The sequence below is a fragment of the Citrus sinensis genome, chromosome 2, assembly GCF_022201045.2.
Source record: "Citrus sinensis cultivar Valencia sweet orange chromosome 2, DVS_A1.0, whole genome shotgun sequence".
Lineage (NCBI taxonomy): Eukaryota > Viridiplantae > Streptophyta > Magnoliopsida > Sapindales > Rutaceae > Citrus > Citrus sinensis.
Window position 1 is genome coordinate 9,854,139 of NC_068557.1, and position 17,794 is coordinate 9,871,932.

At 33.7% G+C, this 17,794-nt stretch overlaps 3 protein-coding genes across 7 annotated transcripts; 1 reads left to right on the plus strand and 2 right to left on the minus strand.

Moving 5' to 3' along the window:
• Positions 1–6,017: 6,017 nt before the first annotated feature.
• Positions 6,018–10,766, plus strand: LOC102607506 (plastoglobule-localized metallopeptidase 48, chloroplastic). 5 transcript variants are annotated; one of them, XM_025095511.2, is made up of 9 exons: positions 6,023–6,407; positions 6,627–6,684; positions 7,131–7,198; positions 8,079–8,258; positions 8,590–8,686; positions 9,298–9,407; positions 9,504–9,637; positions 9,717–9,892; positions 10,408–10,766. In XM_025095511.2, the coding sequence occupies exons 1-8, from the start codon at positions 6,171–6,173 to the stop codon at positions 9,850–9,852; spliced, it is 1,020 nt and encodes a 339-aa protein (XP_024951279.1). In that variant the 5' UTR covers positions 6,023–6,170; the 3' UTR covers positions 9,853–9,892; positions 10,408–10,766. The 5 variants fall into 5 exon arrangements, 3 of the variants coding, with proteins under 3 accessions (XP_024951279.1, XP_006470062.1, XP_006470059.1); XM_006469999.4 differs by having other exon boundaries at positions 10,483–10,766; XM_006469996.4 differs by having other exon boundaries at positions 6,024–6,407; positions 10,396–10,766.
• A 388-nt stretch (positions 10,767–11,154) lies between these two features.
• LOC102606719 (protein DUF642 L-GALACTONO-1,4-LACTONE-RESPONSIVE GENE 2) lies at positions 11,155–13,168 on the minus strand. Its single transcript, XM_006469993.4, has 3 exons — positions 12,907–13,168; positions 12,303–12,821; positions 11,155–11,797 (listed from the first exon to the last, which is right to left on the minus strand). The coding sequence occupies exons 1-3, from the start codon at positions 12,968–12,970 to the stop codon at positions 11,226–11,228; spliced, it is 1,155 nt and encodes a 384-aa protein (XP_006470056.1). The 5' UTR covers positions 12,971–13,168; the 3' UTR covers positions 11,155–11,225.
• Positions 13,169–13,322: 154 nt separating this feature from the next.
• Positions 13,323–15,564, minus strand: LOC112497281 (pentatricopeptide repeat-containing protein At5g56310-like). The gene has a single exon (XM_025095466.2). The coding sequence runs from the start codon at positions 15,014–15,016 to the stop codon at positions 13,625–13,627; it is 1,392 nt and encodes a 463-aa protein (XP_024951234.1). The 5' UTR covers positions 15,017–15,564; the 3' UTR covers positions 13,323–13,624.
• Between the last annotated feature and the right edge of the window lie 2,230 nt (positions 15,565–17,794).

A 17,794-nucleotide genomic window follows, 5' to 3' on the forward strand; every position in this document is an offset into this window, starting at 1 on the left:
CTCTCTTAACTGCCCCCTCAAACTTAATAGGTAAGGTTGCACATTAAGTTTGGCTTTAAAAAAAATTAAATTGGATGAATAAAAGTAGTTTGCTTAAGATGTTTGGAATTTGCTCTTCACTTGGTATATAGTTGATTTCAAGCCCTTTTGCAAGTACTTTGTCTCTAAGAAAGTGTATATACAACTTAATGTGTTTAGTTCTTGAGTGATAGATTGGATTTTCGGCTAACTTAATGGCACTCTTATTACCACACCAAATATGTGAAACTGATATACAATGTACTCCCATTTCACTGAACAATTATTGCAGCCATGTCAACTACTCACTCTCTGCATTAGATCTAATTGCTACAAATTGCTTCTTTGATGACCAGGAGATTAAATTATTTCCTAAATATATACATTAGGCCCAATAGATTTTTTCGTCATTTAAGTCACATGGCTAGTATTCATTTGTGAATCAGTCAGTTTCATTTCTCATTTTGAACTAAACTTCGAGCCATAATCTTATGTCTCCTTTAAGTATCTTAATACTCGCTTGTAAGTCATTAGATGCTAAAGTGTAGGACTACCCACATATTGACTTAGCTTATGTATAACAAATGATATTTTTGGTCTGGTTAAAATGAGATATTGCAAGCCACCATCTATGCTTCTATAGCATCTTGCATCAATGTATCGTCCTAATAGTCCCTTTACTTCTCTTTAAAGCTTAAACCTTGTGCTTATAAGTGTTTCAATTCTTTTACAATTTAACATTTTGCCTTAGTGAGTAAGTCTATGATATATTTCTTTTAAGACAAATAAATTTCTCAATCTGCATACAAAACTTCTATACCAAAAAAATAAGATAGAATACCCAAATCTTTCAACACAAATATAGTGCTAAACTTTGATATAAACTCTTCAAAAACAACTTATGAGTGCTTGTAATAAGAATATCATCAACATATATCAATACCCTGATCATGGAGTCTTTGCCTATTATAAGCCCTTGAGTTTTGAATGCCCCCTGTATTAAATAACTCTTGAGTTTTTCATACCAATCTCTAGGGACTTATTTCAAGTCATAGAGAGCCTTTTGCAACTTGCAAACATATTCAGGATATTGTGACTTTTCAAACCCTTTAGGCTGATGCATATAAATTTCATCAGCAAGCTCTCCATTTAAAAAGACATTATTAACATCTATTTGTCTTATCTTCTAGTCGTATATCACTATTAAACTCAAAACAACTCTCATTGTTGATGGTTTAACTACAGGGCTAAATATTTCAAAGTAATTTACTATAACTTGTTGGAACCCTTATGCAACTAGTCATGCTTTGTATTTAGTTACATTGCCGTATGTGTTGTACTTAATTATGAACACCTATTTGTTATCAACAATTCAATAAGGAGAAGTATTGGGAACCATGATCCATGTACCATTCTTTATCAAAGCATCATATTCATCTTTCATGGCTTGAAACCATTTTTTATCAGCCATTGCTTATTTCACTTTATTTGGTCATTTGTTCACAAGGACAACTGTATAAACCTTTGGTTTGAATACACTTATTTTGTTTTAGGCAATCATTTTACGTGTGTTTTGGGAATGATTTAGTTGAGTAGTGTTTAAAAGAAGTGAATCATTTGTTGGTTCTTGGTTAAGTGGATTAAGTAATCAGTGTTGGATTATGTTTCTTGTGATTGATGTATATGTGAAGATTGTTGCTGATTTCCTTGATTATTTGTATGTGTAGTTCTTACTGAGTTTTTGATATCTCTACTATTAGAACTTGCTAATGGACTAAGATTAAAGCTATCATTAAAATAATATTGAAGAGTATACAAGTTATTAACTTGCTGTTATGTATATATGTAAGATGAAGAAGATATGAGAATATGTGATGACTGAAAAATAGTATCAGTAATAAAAAGAAACATATTCTCATAAGAAATGACATGCCTAGCAATATAAACTTGACCTAAGGGATGTAAACACTTGTATCTTTTGTGGGAAGGGTTGTAACCAATAAAGATACATTTACTGGAATGATAATCAAATTTATGTTTATTGTAGTCTTTCATATACGGATAACAAATAGAATCAAGACATTTTAGCATAGTGTATTTAGGTTTGTGTTTAAAAAGCTTCACATATGATGACAAGTATTTAAGTATAAGAGTGGATAGCCTATTTACATGATAAATAGCTATATGGAAAGCATCCCACCAAAACTTGAATGGTAATTTGGCTTGAGCAAGTAAAATAGGCCAAATTTAACTATATGCCTATATTTTTTTTTCAACTAGGCCATTTTAGTGGTGTATGTAGGGATAAAAGTGTTGGAATATATCATTTTGTTTTAAAAAGTTATTGAACACTCTATACTCCCTCCTCCAATTAGATTGTAGCATCTTAATGGTTTTATTGAACTGATTCTCAACCAGCAATTTAAACAGCTTGAATACTTTTAAAGCTTCATATTTATGTCTTCAGGGTAAATTCAAGTGTATTGACCAAAGTCATCTAAAAAACTAATATAATATCTATAGTTATTTTCGAACAAAGCAAGAGAGGGTCCCCATAATTTGTATTTATAAGTTCAAACTCTTGAGTAGTTATTGTTTCGATAGTAAGAAAGTGAAGCTTATGATCTTTACCTAACTAACATGTTGCACAAAAAAATAGTAAATAACAACTTGAGATCCTTTTGAGATGATAGTGCAAGTTTTCAACAAATGCATCAATATTTGATTGCTTTAATAACCAAATCTCATATATAGAAGAGTTATTTCATTAAAAATTTGATAATAAGGAGTTGTAGTGGTATGAAAGCAATGTTTAAAGGACTGAGCACTTTTATCGACAATAGTTTTAACAAAATTCAAAACAGAATAATAAAGAGACTTAACATCAAAATGAAAATTGACAAATGACGGCATGGACAAAGGTGTACTAGATTGAACTTGAGAAAGACAGGATTAAGGAATTGCAGTAGATAATGAATTAGAATGATGTAATAGTCTATAAAGTCCCTTATTAGGAAGACCTTGTAGAAGAACATGCCCCCTTAGTTTGTCCTTCGGAAAATAAATATTACAAAGAAATTTAATAATAAGTTTTACATGAGTTGTACGTTTTGAAATATTCAAAGGTTCTTTGTAGTAAAAGGAATAAGCAATATATCTTTTAGTGTAATATGTGTGTGATTTCGATATTGTAGTGAACCTTTACAATATAGACATGTATTTCAAATACGAGTAATAGACAAACATTGTCCATTTCTTGTAGCTGATCTTCAACTTTTAAACTCTTCTCACGAATTTATATATTAGCAATACCATTAGTAAGATGGTAAGTACTACTATCAAAATACTATCTATTATCAGCAACTCTTTTAAAATTTACAACAAAAACAACTTTAACTTCAGGCATGTATGTTGAGTCTAGTTTGTAGGTACATCGAGGCATATAAGCATAAGGTTTTGGTGTGTAAGCATAACAACTAGGATAGAATTAAGGACTATTTTTATAGTTGGCTATAACGTAGTCAGGAGAAGAACCCCTAAAATTAAAACCAAGATCATAGCTGGTCATATCTCACACTTTTACCTTTTTTAAAATGTTTTGATGGTGCATGTACAAAGTTCTCATGATATCAATTTCAGAAAGCATCAGCTGTATGATTTAACTTAAAACCAAATCTAACATTGTAATAGCCAATGATTCATCAGAAGCTTCATGGAAACATAGCTGCACCAATTGACATATTAGAAAAGGAACACATAGTTTAGATTTTGTTGGCATATTGTTGCGGACCGCTCAAACACTCATCCAGTGACAATATGTTGTCCTCTATTAAAACTATTACCAAATAGACCATGATTAGAAGGGAAGCCTCTGAGGTAAATATTGTGAAACATTCCCCTGTTATCAACATTGCCCTGGCCACCAAAAATACGATAAAAATGGTCCTAGTATCTACCCTATACCCTTTTCTTTTGGCATTTCCTCTTATATGAGCATAATTGGCATTAAACACACTATTAACATTTTGATCTTTTTGAGCTTGTTCTAATTTAGATTCATGTATTAACAATAATGTGCATGCATCATCGAAGCCCATAGTAGTACTAGTAATTAAGGTAGCAACATCAAGATAACGAGGCCCTCAACCATTTAAGATACGTGACATCAAATCTTTCTATGATAATGGACTGCCAACGATAGGCTAATCTATCAACCATAACTTTCATTTTTAAGCAATAATCCTCTAGACTTAGTAAATCGTTCCTAAATAAACTCACCTCATATTTTTGTTAAAGGACTTTAGCATGTGATTGAACTCCAAACTTCTTTTCAATTGTTTTCCAAACAACAAATGAAGAATCTAAATTAAGAACAAGGCTAATAATACCTTCACTAAGAGAAGAGGGTAATAAGCTAAGAAGCTCTTGATCTTGTGCTTGCCAATTCAAATATGCAGGGTTGTCAGTTTGCTGAGTAGATCTATTAGCTTCATGACGAGAAATAAATCATTTTGGTGCTGATGTATCTGTATTGATGTATCACTCAAGCCGATTATCTCTATGGAAGAAAGAGCTTGAGATTTCCAAATCATATAATTCGATTGATCAAGGTTCATTCGAGTGATAAAAGAAAAAATGATTTGTGAAGGTTGACTTGCATTTTGTGTGTTTTGATTACTTGAGCTGGCCATGCCTAGCTCTGATACCATGAAAGAAAAGTTTAAAATTATTTATAGACTTTTGTTTCGAAACAAAGAAAATGATATAATTTTTTTTTTCAGATCTAGAAAATATTATTCAACTAACAAATATATAATACAATCACTATTTATAGTATTAGTTTTACATAAAACAAAACGAGTTATTAACTAAGTCTTATTAAAGCCGTGATGAGAATGCATAATAGAATGTGCTGAGCTGGCACTATTGAGCTATCATTGCTGGGCAGTTGTGCTTCCATGTTGACTGCTGCTGACTTTCCTCCTTTGGCTATAGTATGACCTCAACAAATACACTTGTATTGTATTCCAATGAACTTCCCTTTATATTAAACTCACTCAAAAAATTAAAAATTGAACTATAATCTTAACTTTTTTATAGCTTTTTAAATCAGTTGATAATTTTATTGTCATGCTCAAATAAAAATTATTATTTGATGAATATGAAGGGGTAAAATGGAGAGTGCTTCTTTAGAGTGTGAAGATTGGATTTAGCTATTGCATAGAGGTTTGGTGTTGTTTATTTTAAAGTTTTAGGAGTATCTTGGTCCAAAAGACTTGTAAGTAGTTGATATTATTAAAAAAAAAAAAAAGGGTTGAGGCTATTTGCATGCATAAGTTTCCTTTCTAAACCCTTTATTTACATTACGTTTTTTATTTTAAAATAATTGTTAATAAAATTACTTAATTAACCTTATTTCTTTTTCTTTTCTAATTTTCAATTTTCCAATAAGTAATTCAAACTTTTTTTCAATTTAAAATAAACATTTATGTTTGATTTTTAACTTCTCAAAATCAATTTCACAGTGGTTATTACAAACTATTTTTAAAACTATCATAATAAAAAAATGTCAATCAATTTTTACTAGTCATGAAGATTATAAAAGTTTCTTCATATTTCATATTTATACTTAAAATAATAAATTTAAGATAAATAAGGAAAAGAATGGTAATAGGAAGAAGAAATAGAGTTTGATTTATTAAGAAAGAAAAGAATAAATGGAAAAATGAATGAAACTGAGATCTTAAGATGTAATAATACATAGTAAAAAGTATAAATAGTAAAGTAGAGAGAGAAAATGAGTGTTTTGAGATTTTTAATTTTAATTATTATATATTTATTTTTTTAAATAGGTGTCTAGGGAAATTTAATGGGTTCGTTTAGAAAAAAACATCATCGCGTGCGCACGGCTAATGACTAACGGCTTTCATTCGTGCGGCGTAAGTCAACCAACGGAAAACGAAATGGCGCCAAGCAGTCGCCATAGGTCTGGCTGTGGACACAAAGCTACATACGCACAAAAATATCCAAACAAAATAAAAATCATTAGCATTATTTAGCAAAATTAAACAAACACCAACAAATTAAAACTCTTCTTGGATTGATCATCAAATCCCTAATCTCACTTCCTGGGTCTTTTTATCAATTCTTCCATGGCCACCGTAACTCTATCGTCCTCTCTTTTCTCGACTCAAAAGCCCAGGACTCTCAGTTTCAGCTATGGGGTCTCATCTGATAAACTAAACCATACCTCGTTTAGTGGGAATTTCAAGTTCGGTTCAATGAAGCAGAGTCGAAGAATAAGATTGGTTCCTGTTTGTAGAGCTGCTGCTTCTGTTGTGTTTCGTGATCTTGATGCTGATGATTTTCGGCACCCACTTGACAAGCAGGTTTAATTTTATTAAAATTCCTCTTCTTTGAGCTACATTTGGTGATGGGTTGTATTTATTTCTTGAGAAAAATCTTTTAATTACTACCATCATGTTGTGTGTTTTTGGATGGTATTTTCTTTTCTTGAAAATCAAAAGCATAATGGCGCTAGGAATTAAAGAGTTTATTTTTTATTTTCTTCATTTGTGATTTCTTTTATTTTCTTTTTCTTTGGCCAGAACACGCTACTATTGAGGGCAATTCCTGGATTAAACGATTTGGGACGGGCTCTACTTGGTAATTATCTTTTAACTATTTAATCAATGCCATGTTTTACTATTATGTTGTCGTAATGTAATGGCATCATTGTCTCATGGTTTACAATTATTTATCTATGATAGTGCTCTTCATTCACTAGTCAGAAGTTGAAGTTTCAAAACTAGCAATGTAACATGACTATGATACTGCTCTTCTTGTCAGTTCTATGTAAATTTGATGCACTTTATTTGCCCTTTTACTTGAATTTGATGTTATTGGGTTCTTATATGGTCACATAGACATATGAAGACATTAATTTTTGGAATGTTAGAATAATTTGTCATGTAGAGCAGTTCAACTCATTTATCCATGTTAAAAAGGCCTTTTACTACACCTCCTTGCCTTAGAGGAATAAGGGCTGGACGATGACTGTTATTCTGGTGACATTTCAATATTAAGCAGTTTCTTTGAATTTGTTATTGCAGGAACTGTGACGGAGCAAATCATGCTTCTAGAGAATATAGGAACTTCAGTTCTTGTTTCGAAAAATCAGGTTTACACTCAATGAACAACATCCTAGAGTCAGATGGATATATTGGTTGATATATTTATCTTTATTAGTTACCTACATGAACTTTCGGTGAAGTTTCAGATCTTGAACTGGGTTTCTATTATTTTTCCCTTTATAGTAAGTTATTTTGAGATGTGACTATAGAAAAGACAATCTTATTTGTAAGGTTCTGAACTTATGTTATCCAATCAAGTATTTCTACAATCAAGTATTTCTAATATCAAACCCTTATGTCAAATGGTGCCTTATTATGAATTCTTACTTTCACTCATGGAAAAATATACAGCAATTATACTTGGGCCTTTTCCTATGTAGCAAGGACTGGTGGAACTGAAGCAGTTCTTGCATGAATATCCACAAGAAATTCACAATTTCCTGGGTCTTTAGACAACTTTTATTGTTACTTTTAGGTCTTTAGAGAGTGGCTTACAACAGATTTGATAGACTAAAGTAGCTAATCTCTTCTGGGAACATGCATGCTGTATTTATATCAACTAGAATTCAGAAGCCATGGCTTAGCATCCTGTAACCACGTATTTATTTGTGATGTCATGTCAAACATGGTTACTTCACATGTTTTGCGTTGTCCTAGCAGATTGCATACAATTTCTTTTTGTAGATGTTTGTACATTCATTGTTTAATTTTTTATTGTGATAGTATTGATTTACTCTGATATTCTTACTAAACTTTTAATTGTCCTTTAGTTGATTTTTATTGTGATAGTATTGATTTACTCTGATATTATTAATAAAATTTTAGTCGTCCTTTAGTTAATTTTTCAGATTATGTTAGTCAAATGAGCCAGAAAATTCACATGAATTAGCCCATACAACTGATTTAAATTGTTATTATTTGTATTAGCTTCCTGAACTTCATCAGTTAATGACTGAGGCTGCTGAAATTCTGAACCTTGAGGCACCTGATCTGTATGTCCGTCAAAGTCCTGTTCCAAATGCATATACGTTGGCTATAAGTGGTAAAAAGCCATTTGTTGTTGTTCATACAAGCCTTGTGGAGCTACTGACAAGAAAAGAGTTGCAGGTTTTTTCTTGTTTCTTGTTACAATTATACATATAATTTCGTAACTTTAACTTTCTGGTTTTAATCACCTTTTCTGCACCTTAGATATTCCTTGCTATATTTTCTGACTGGTCTCATAATAAATCTTCTTTGGACATTTGACTCCAAGAAATATCTGTTAACTGACTTAATTTCTGTTTGTAATCTTGTTTTACCAAAAGTGAACATATAATATGTACATGATTACAGAAAGGCAGACTAACATTTTTATACTTCTTATTACTTTGAAATTATTCCATCTTTCAAATGAAGAAATGCAACTGACTTTCTGCTTTTTGATTTTCAAAAATAGGCTGTTCTGGCTCATGAGCTGGGCCATCTGAAATGCGACCATGGTGTATGGCTCACATTTGCAAATATTCTTACCCTTGGGGCCTATACTATACCTGGTAGGTTTTTATTTTTCAGTTTCTTTGTTTGGTTGACATTACATGGCTTCATCTGTCATCTTCTTGTTGTTCCATAAAAATCGTGTTAAACATATTGTGACAAGGGTAACTGAAACATTTAATTGGGCTTCAGCAAAAATCTTACATTCTAGGGTTAAGCGGTTTGTAATTAACTGAGAAGAACTCTTTTCCCTTGTTTTAATAGATATTATAAAAGTTATAATATGCCATTTGTTTGAAACATTATAAATGGAGCATTGTTCATACAATATCTGTATGGCTTCATTTGTGATGACATTGTATGTACAAATAATTTGTTGTTTTCATGGCATTTTCCCCATTTGGTAAGGGTAGTTATTTAGTGAAGAGACAAGAGTAGTTTCTACCTTCAGGAGTTTTATCACCACCAGTTGCAAACTAAAATTAAAAATTCCAATCCTTTGTGACAGTTAGTAATAATTTGACCCGAGGCTTTTAATTACTGGTATGCATGCATGTGGATCCTTATTCTGCACTTCAGTTAAAGTTCATTGTTACATAATTATGGTTGGATTGTAGATCCAATGATCAACATGCATTATTAGTGGTATGAATACCTGTGTTTTGCTCAGGAATTGGAGGAATGATAGCTCAGTCTTTAGAAGAACAGTTATTTCGTTGGTTGCGAGCAGCAGAACTAACGTGTGATCGTGCAGCCCTTCTTGTTTCCCAAGACCCTAAGGTATATAAAACAGACATCTTAAATCCAAAAAATATATAATCTCTTCTGCCTTTCAGTCATTTTTGTATCTGATTCTATTTTATATTCCTACAAGAGGTGGTCATATCTGTTTTAATGAAATTAGCTGGGGGCTGTCCATCTTTGGCTGATCAATTGAATGTGGATGCATTTTTGGAGCAAGCTCGCTCTTATGACAAAGCTTCTTCAAGTCCAGTCGGGTGGTACATAAGGTGTGCAACAACATGAGTGGACCTCCAATAAGTTGTGTTAATCTGTTTTTTCTTGGTTGTCTAACTTTTTGTTGTTCAGAAATGCTCAAACAAGGCAACTCTCACATCCACTGCTGGTTTTACGTGCCCGAGAAATTGATGCATGGTCAAGAAGTCAGGACTACGCATCTCTCCTGAAACGTGCGATGAAGATGAACACTGTACACACTTTTTAGCATTGCCCTGGAGATAGTATAGTAGGCTTTGAGTTACATGGTTAGTTGCCCCTTCTTATTTGCCTTTTGATTCCAAAAACATCAGCATTCTGTTAGATGAAAAGATATAAAATACTTAGCTTTGAATTATATTATTAGTTAAGAAAAAAAAAATTATATTATTAGTTAACAATCAATAGTTTGTTTTAGCTTGATTTCCAAAAGCATTTACATCCACAAATTGTGTTGTCCTATTCAAAATATGTTGGTTATGAAGTCATTAAATAAAACCTTTTAAGTTGTCTATATGGCACAACTAGATTGATGCAATTAAATTACACCTTGGAGCTATAATCCAAATATCTATGCTTCAAAATTCAACCATTTTTATCTAATTAATACTTCTATGCATATTCTGCTGGCATAAATTGGTAGGATAGGTTGCTCATAAATCATAACTAATTTATAGCTCTTCTATTGGCCAGCCCATGAAATGACACATCCTGACACAACATCTATATATGCACACGATCTATATTGCTTTTTTACTTTGATTTTCTTCAGATGCTTATTCAGGCTCTCTCTTTCGCTTGCATGATATGGTTCCTCACATTGCTACCTATGGGAGAGCGGATTTCATTGGCGATTTAGAAAGTATTAGCTAAACATCTTCACTTAGATACTGTAAATTTACAATTAGGAAATCTTATACTGGCTTGCAAGTATAGCAAATGCATATGTATGAAAAGTCATTATCATACTTGATGTTCCATAGAAGCAGATTGTTCTTCAATTTCTGTTTACACCATAAAAAATATTGTGCATTTTAATTTTAAACTTCTAGGCTTTGATGGGATAAAAATGTTAAGTATTATTGTAATACTTATGAAGTTTTACTGTATGTTGAGTGTTATTTCAGCTAGCTGCACACATTATCATTTTGTTTTTTAATGTCAAATACAAAAAAATAATTGGCAGCTGAATAAGTGCTATTTCAACAATGTGATTATGGAAGGGCAAATATCATAACATACTGTCAAATTTTTGGTTCTTAACCGTTACCTAGATTCTTTGCTGCAAAAGAGCAAAATGTTCTAACATAGTAATCATCTGGGAGAATTTTAGAGGCTAACCAGGTTTCCATCATATGGCAAAAAATGCTTGCAATAAAGCATATTATCCGCAAATTCAGCATATCACTGAGCATGTTGCTTAATAAAAAGAGTTGTTAACAGCCACACTGATTGTTGTGATTTTTTCAAAATAATGAAAAAGCTGTAGATATATCTACTGAAAGTAGTAGAAATCTGAACAATAGTAGGATTTAATGAATGATGCTAAAACAAATGGCTGCTAAACTTATAAATTACAAATGTTTAATAGTATCAATCTTATCACAGAATTGCTACCAGAACTAAAGCATAAATCAGAATTTCTAGCCTCAATTGTAATTTAAATCCATGAGAGGCACGCAGAACCACATCATCAATCAGAGGACCACAAAACACACCATCTTTTGTTTGGTTTATGTTGTAGCTTATAAAACTTATTGGTGTTGAACCTGAACCTGCCTTGAATGTAACTGAATGTTTGATGGCAGATCCTGTCCCTAAACTTTGCACTGTAAAGTTTTGAACTAATGATCCTGCTTGAACCCTTACCACAAACATTCCCTCACATGCATCCTTGGCATCTCCAAGTGTAAAATCCAAATTGTATGCAGAACCCTCGGTGAGCATTGTAGTAGCTGTCTGTATGCCAGCTGAAACTGAGACAATCTCTATTGCAGCATTGCCTTTCGGGACATAAAAATGCTTAGAGTCGATATATTTGACTGTTCCTATCACGGACCACTGTTGCAACGCAGATTGAATAGGACTTGGTGCTGACTCTAGTAGAACTCCCTCAGTAGAATTACTCAGGAAATCTGGTCCAAATTCAAATCCTCCATTCAGCAATAAGTTATCTGTGTGTCCACGCCAAAATTAGAAAACATAACTTCAGTATTACTGCATATATAAACCAAATATACAATTGAATGCCATTACTGTATATATGCAATAAGTTATCTGTGTGTCCACGCCAAAATTAGAAAACATAACTTCAGTATGACTGCATATATAAACCAAATATACAATTTAATGCCATTACATATACGCAAAATATACAATTGAATGCCTCAAGACTGTAAGTGTTCAAAAAATTTGGCGCCTTGTTTCTAAATAAGACATCCATTTCAAGGGACTCAAACAATAAGGCGTTAAATGGTATACCATATCAAAACAATGGAAGCTGTGTTATCAACTGGAATAAGTGAAAGCACTAATTCGCTTTCCTTGGTAGGTTTTTGGAGATAATCTTCGCAGTCAGAACCCATCCAATATATAATCAAGATTTAAGATTTTGAATAATAATAAATAATGAAGCGGGGCCTATGGCTATATGTTTAGTAGATATATAAATGCCCTTACCATTGCCTTGAACAAGTGTTTTGCTGGATTTGAGGAGCAGCATGTCAATCACTGGCCAACATGTAGAATTGTCGTCCGATTCTGTTGATTGGCTTTGGATCACAAGGTTAATGGGCTCATCCTGACCCCAGCTACCCAAGTAATGACCATAGCTCTCCCAAGTTTCCTTCCCATAATGCTGCTTCAAAGAGTAGACTCCGTGGCTGTCCGGTGCTGACGCCACAAGATTTGCATTAGCTGAACAATTCTGACCGCCTGGGGCAAGGGTCAATGTAAGTATATAAATCAGGTCATCGCCATTGGCAGCGAAAGTCTGATTGATTCTGCCATCTTGAGCCAGTTGTATGGCATGTCCATTATCTGGAAGTCTTATGGTTTGACTAGCTGTAACATATTGAACGGTCCCTTCAAAAGTCCATCCTGGAATCGTATTGTTTCCGTTCAACAGCACAAATGGGGTGCTGCGATTTGGTGTTAAGTTTGTTGGTGGAGATTCAAAATCTGGGTTCTGCAAAATATCTGTGGATAAACGAAAAGGAAAAGAATTAAAAAAATAAAGAATGGGTGGTCTTTATGTGAACTTGAAGTGTATTACTGCTTTTACCTGCTGCAGATGCTAATCCTGCAAAGAGAACCTGGACAAGAAGTATTTCAAGCTGCATTTTCATGCTTAGAGAAGAAGAGAAACGCCTATGTGTTACATATGTCGATTCTTCTAATTTGGAACAGACTATGCAACATGTGCTCAAGGAGTTGACTTTGAATTACAGTCTTCCATATGTAGTTATATTCTGGGTTTCAGACAGCACATCGGAACTTTTCGTATGAGTTGCAACTTGCAATGTGGGCCTTCATTATTGAATATTTATAATAATTTCGTTATTATTATTTTTAAAAGGACGCATTGTTGTAATTTGGTACGGACTTTAGGCCCTCCCACTATGTATGGCATAGGATGGCTCTGGGGTCTGGTAAGTTAAAACTGTCCAAGATTGGTATTAATTAATACATGGGAAAAGCTAGAAATAAGAGCTTTTTCTATTGCTAATAGGGAATAATCTTTTGGCTCCTCATCTTTTGATGAATAACAACAAAAAATCACAGTGCTTCAAAGCCAACATCCTTGTTGCCCTGACCGTTCACTGGTCAGCCCAACAAAGAGGCCCTAAGCAGGTCCCATAACCCGATCAACGGAACACCCCATCGGAGAGATCCGATCAGTGATGATCATCACCTGTAACTAGCAGATAATGATCCTGGGCAACAAAAATCAGTGGCCTAATGGTGCTGTCTGATGCATATGTTCCCAAAAATTTTAGGGATCATTTATCACCATCCACAAGACTCCACCCAGGTGTTTTCTTCAACTTGCCTTGTTTCATCACACTCCTTAGCCTTGTAACATCTTCCCACCTCTCAGCCTCTGCATACATATTAGACAAAACGACATAAACGCCATGATTGTTGGGTTCCAAAGCAATAATCTCTTTCACTACTCTTTCAGCAACCTCTATATTCCCTTGATTTTTGCAAGCTGCCAACAAAGCTCCCCACATCACAACATCAGGTTTCCACACCATCCGTTTTATCAATTCCTCAGCCTCTAATACCTTCCCACCTCGACCTAGCAGATCAACCATACACCCGTAATGTTCAATCTTGGGCTCAATGCCGTATACTCTCTTCATTGAACCAAAAATCTGGCGACCGACATCAATGAAGCCAGCGTGGCAACAAGCAGATAGAACCCCGACAAATGTTATATCATTTGGCACAATTTGCTCCTTCTCTAGCTTCCTAAAAAGATCAAGTGCTTCCTCGGCATGTCCATGACTAGCCAGCCCAGAAATCATTGCATTCCACGTGGCAATGTTTCTCTCAGGCATGGAATCGAACAATGCTTTGGCCTTTGCAAGTGCTCCATTCTTTGTGTACATATGCACCAATGCAGTGCCAAGAATCGCTCCCATTTCAAACCCTCTCATTTTAACGAAAACATGAACTTTTTCACCTAATTCCAAACAACCAGACTGCGCACAAGCAGACAAAACAGAAGCCAAAGTCACACTATTGGGCTCAAACCCTTCCATAAGCATTTGATCAAACAGCATCAACGCTTCATTAGCACGAAAACTTTGCGCGTACCCAGAAATCATCGTAGTCCATACATTCAAAGTCCTGTTCCTAATTTCATCAAACACCTGACGTGCATTATTTAGATCACTGGAGACAGAGTAACACCTGACCAAACAATTAACAACGTGCAAATCTAAATCCAACCCAGATTTTGAAACGTGGGTATGAATCTGTTTACAGCAATTCAAAGAGCGGACGTTCGAACAAGCCTTGAGAACAAATGTAAAAGTATGTTGATTCGGTGCAAAACCAGTCCTTCTCATGTTCATGTAAAGGAATATTGCTTTGTCTGGGTTTAGGCTACTAGCTTGAGCTCTAATGAGAGTGTTCCACATGAAATGATTTGGGCTTTGAATGCTGTTGAAGAGTCTTGTGGCGTATGAGAGATCGCCGGAGGAAGATAGAGCACAAAAGGCAAGTAACCGACTGGCGGCGAAGTGGTCCTGAATGCGAGAAGAGATTATCATTTGAGCGTGTATTTGTTTGAGCTGGTGCATTGACTTGCATTTGTCGGCGAGAAGAGAAAGCGGTGGTATCGGTAGTGGTGGTTGGCGAAGAGACGAACATTTGAGAGACATGGCTACGATAGTGATGAGCTAGACTTGCAAGTCTCATTTTGCATTTTCGTGGGAAACACAAAGTGACATCAACAACAGGAACACACACACAAAAACAATATTTCAGTGTGTTATTTTGGTGTGCTAAATTAGAGAATCTGAAGGGGAAGATCAACTAATAATATTTACACGTGTTAATAAAAATTTTAAAATTATTAAACTTAGAACAAAAGACCTCTCTAAGTTACGTATACAGCCAGTGATATGACCATTTGGCCAACAAGCATATGCCAGGTGAACATAATAGCAATAAAATGAATCTTGTTTAAGTGATTGAAATCGGTCACAAAAAAAAAAAAAAAAAATCAACGAAAGAGACGCCCTTCTATAACTAGTCATGACAAGCTCAATGACGTCGTTTTAACTATCAAAATTAAGAACACACTCAAAAAGAGTTCTATCTCTTTCAACACAATCGTCCTCAAAATTCACTGCCGACCTCCACCACTAAATTCTAACCACAGGGATTTCAATGATTCAAATCCAACTTCAAAGTCGGAGTTTTTATTCGATTCCAAACAAAACCCAGATGGAAAACTCTCCCTCCTTGGAGACTGCAAAATCATTTTGTAGTTGTGATTCTTCTCCTCCTTCGACCATTTCTTGGAGTCCAAATAGAACCTAGATCGAGAAATTGATTATAAAGAAAATTCTAGATATGGGTTTGTTTATGCTTTTGTTCCTGCCATTGCTGTTTCCTCGAAATCAAAGCTGAAGTTGAAATCCAAGTCATTTTCTTCGCCGTTGAGTTCTCCGAGTTCATGGATGGATTCGCCTTCTTCTCTGCCATCTTCGCCATAAAGAAATGACCTTATCTGGTGTTCTCCGAAGAATGCTTCAAAGAAAAAGAGTAGGGAAAGTCCAATTCTTGGTGATGATCTTAATTGGGGTATAAAGAACGATGAGTTCTTGTCGGATTTGAGTACTTTTTTGGTTAAAGAGTAGGAAAAGATATTGCAAAAGGCAATGAAGGAACAAGAAAAGGTTAGTCCAAAGGCAAAGAAGATTGTCAAATGGGAAAAGCAAGTGTCGATGAGGATTAGTGAACATTATCGCGGTGCCTTAGATGATGAGCTGAGAGATGATTAAAGCTCAATCAAGTATAATTTCCATGGTTCTTTATTTTGCTTATTTTCATACTTAGATAATAGATATATCACATAGTATGTGCTCTTGCTTTACAATAAAAATTTTCTCGCTATTATATGTCTGTTTCTTGTTAATATGTAATGTAGAGTTTTATAGTTTTTTCAATATGCTTATATATGGCTGTTTTACAATGAAAATTTTCTTTTATTATATATTTGTTTTGTCAATGTGGTTGTATGTTGAGTTATATAATGTATGAGTATAAATCATAAAGAAAATTTAAACTAATTTGATCATAAAGAAAATTTAAACTAATTTGGTTCTTATAAGAATGCCAGTTGAAAACCTTTAATTATTTGATTCAACATTCTCAAATGCAATTTGGATTTCATTTAGTCAGATTGTATCTTTCTAATTATCGGTATGATATGTTGCTTGAATTTTTTAAAGATCCAAATTCTAGATACATAAACCTCTGTTTGGATAAGAAAAGTACATAATGATAGCAATGTGTAACAAGTTTTTGGCGTGCGGTACTTCAACATCTATTTTTTTTTTATCTTATTCCCTGTTATAGCTTGGTTTGTGTGTCTATTAATTGTGGTATGGTGAACCATTTGGGCCAATGAGTGGTTGACTAAGAAAGATGGTATGTGAATCTATAAAATTGATTACTTATCTATTGTAGAACAACCATGAAGTCATGAATCACAACAAGAAGAAAGATAAATTTATGGGAAATGTATATTTACTTTATGGAAATTTGGAGGAGTATATATTACATATATTAGTCGATATATTGTAGGCAGTTATCATTAAGAAGATTGTCTCTATTTTTATGTTGTCAAAGCAATTTTTATTTTGATATTCGCAGTCAATTTTACTAACTATGTTGTTAAAAAATTTTCTTCATCCACAACCGCTTCTTATTCTGAGCTTCAAGAATACTTTTCCAGTTTTACTTTAAAACCTCATATATCATTTAAGTTTTAAATTACTTTGTCAACATACTGGCATTTTCATTTATGGACTTGATTGAAGTAATTTGGAGTTCCTGTAATGGCACTACAGAATAACATGCACGAACATTATATCATGATTGATTTGGCATATGATATGTAACATATGAGTTTTCTTAGATTCATTTTGTTTTCAATAATCATTATGAGGGTGAGCTTTTTAGAATAACTCGTTCTCTATCATTTTGTGTTCTTTTATGTGAAAATTATAGCATGATTGATTAGCCAACATGTATACTTGCCTGTGTCTTTTTTTATGTTAGAGGTGTCTATGAATTAGGCTTGGCTTTCATAGCCTAGTGGAGAATGAACTACTCCTTATGAATTGATATGACTGATATTTTCTAAATTATAATGGATTGCTGTATGCAATATGAATACAATTTTCCCTTTAATGGACAAGATCTAGACAATGCATGGTCCTAATTTATGAATAAATTGGAGGGATGGTTGTATTGGTGGTTACGGTTGGAATTACAGTAGAGTTTTCTTCAATTTCTACCTAGCGAGTCGCTAGGTATGCCAATTTTTGAAGCCAAGGTTAAACACCAGAGTTAATATTATGGTACTTGATGTGCTTTCTGGAACTTTAGTTGCTATCTCCATTATGGTTCTCTTATATCTTTTTTGT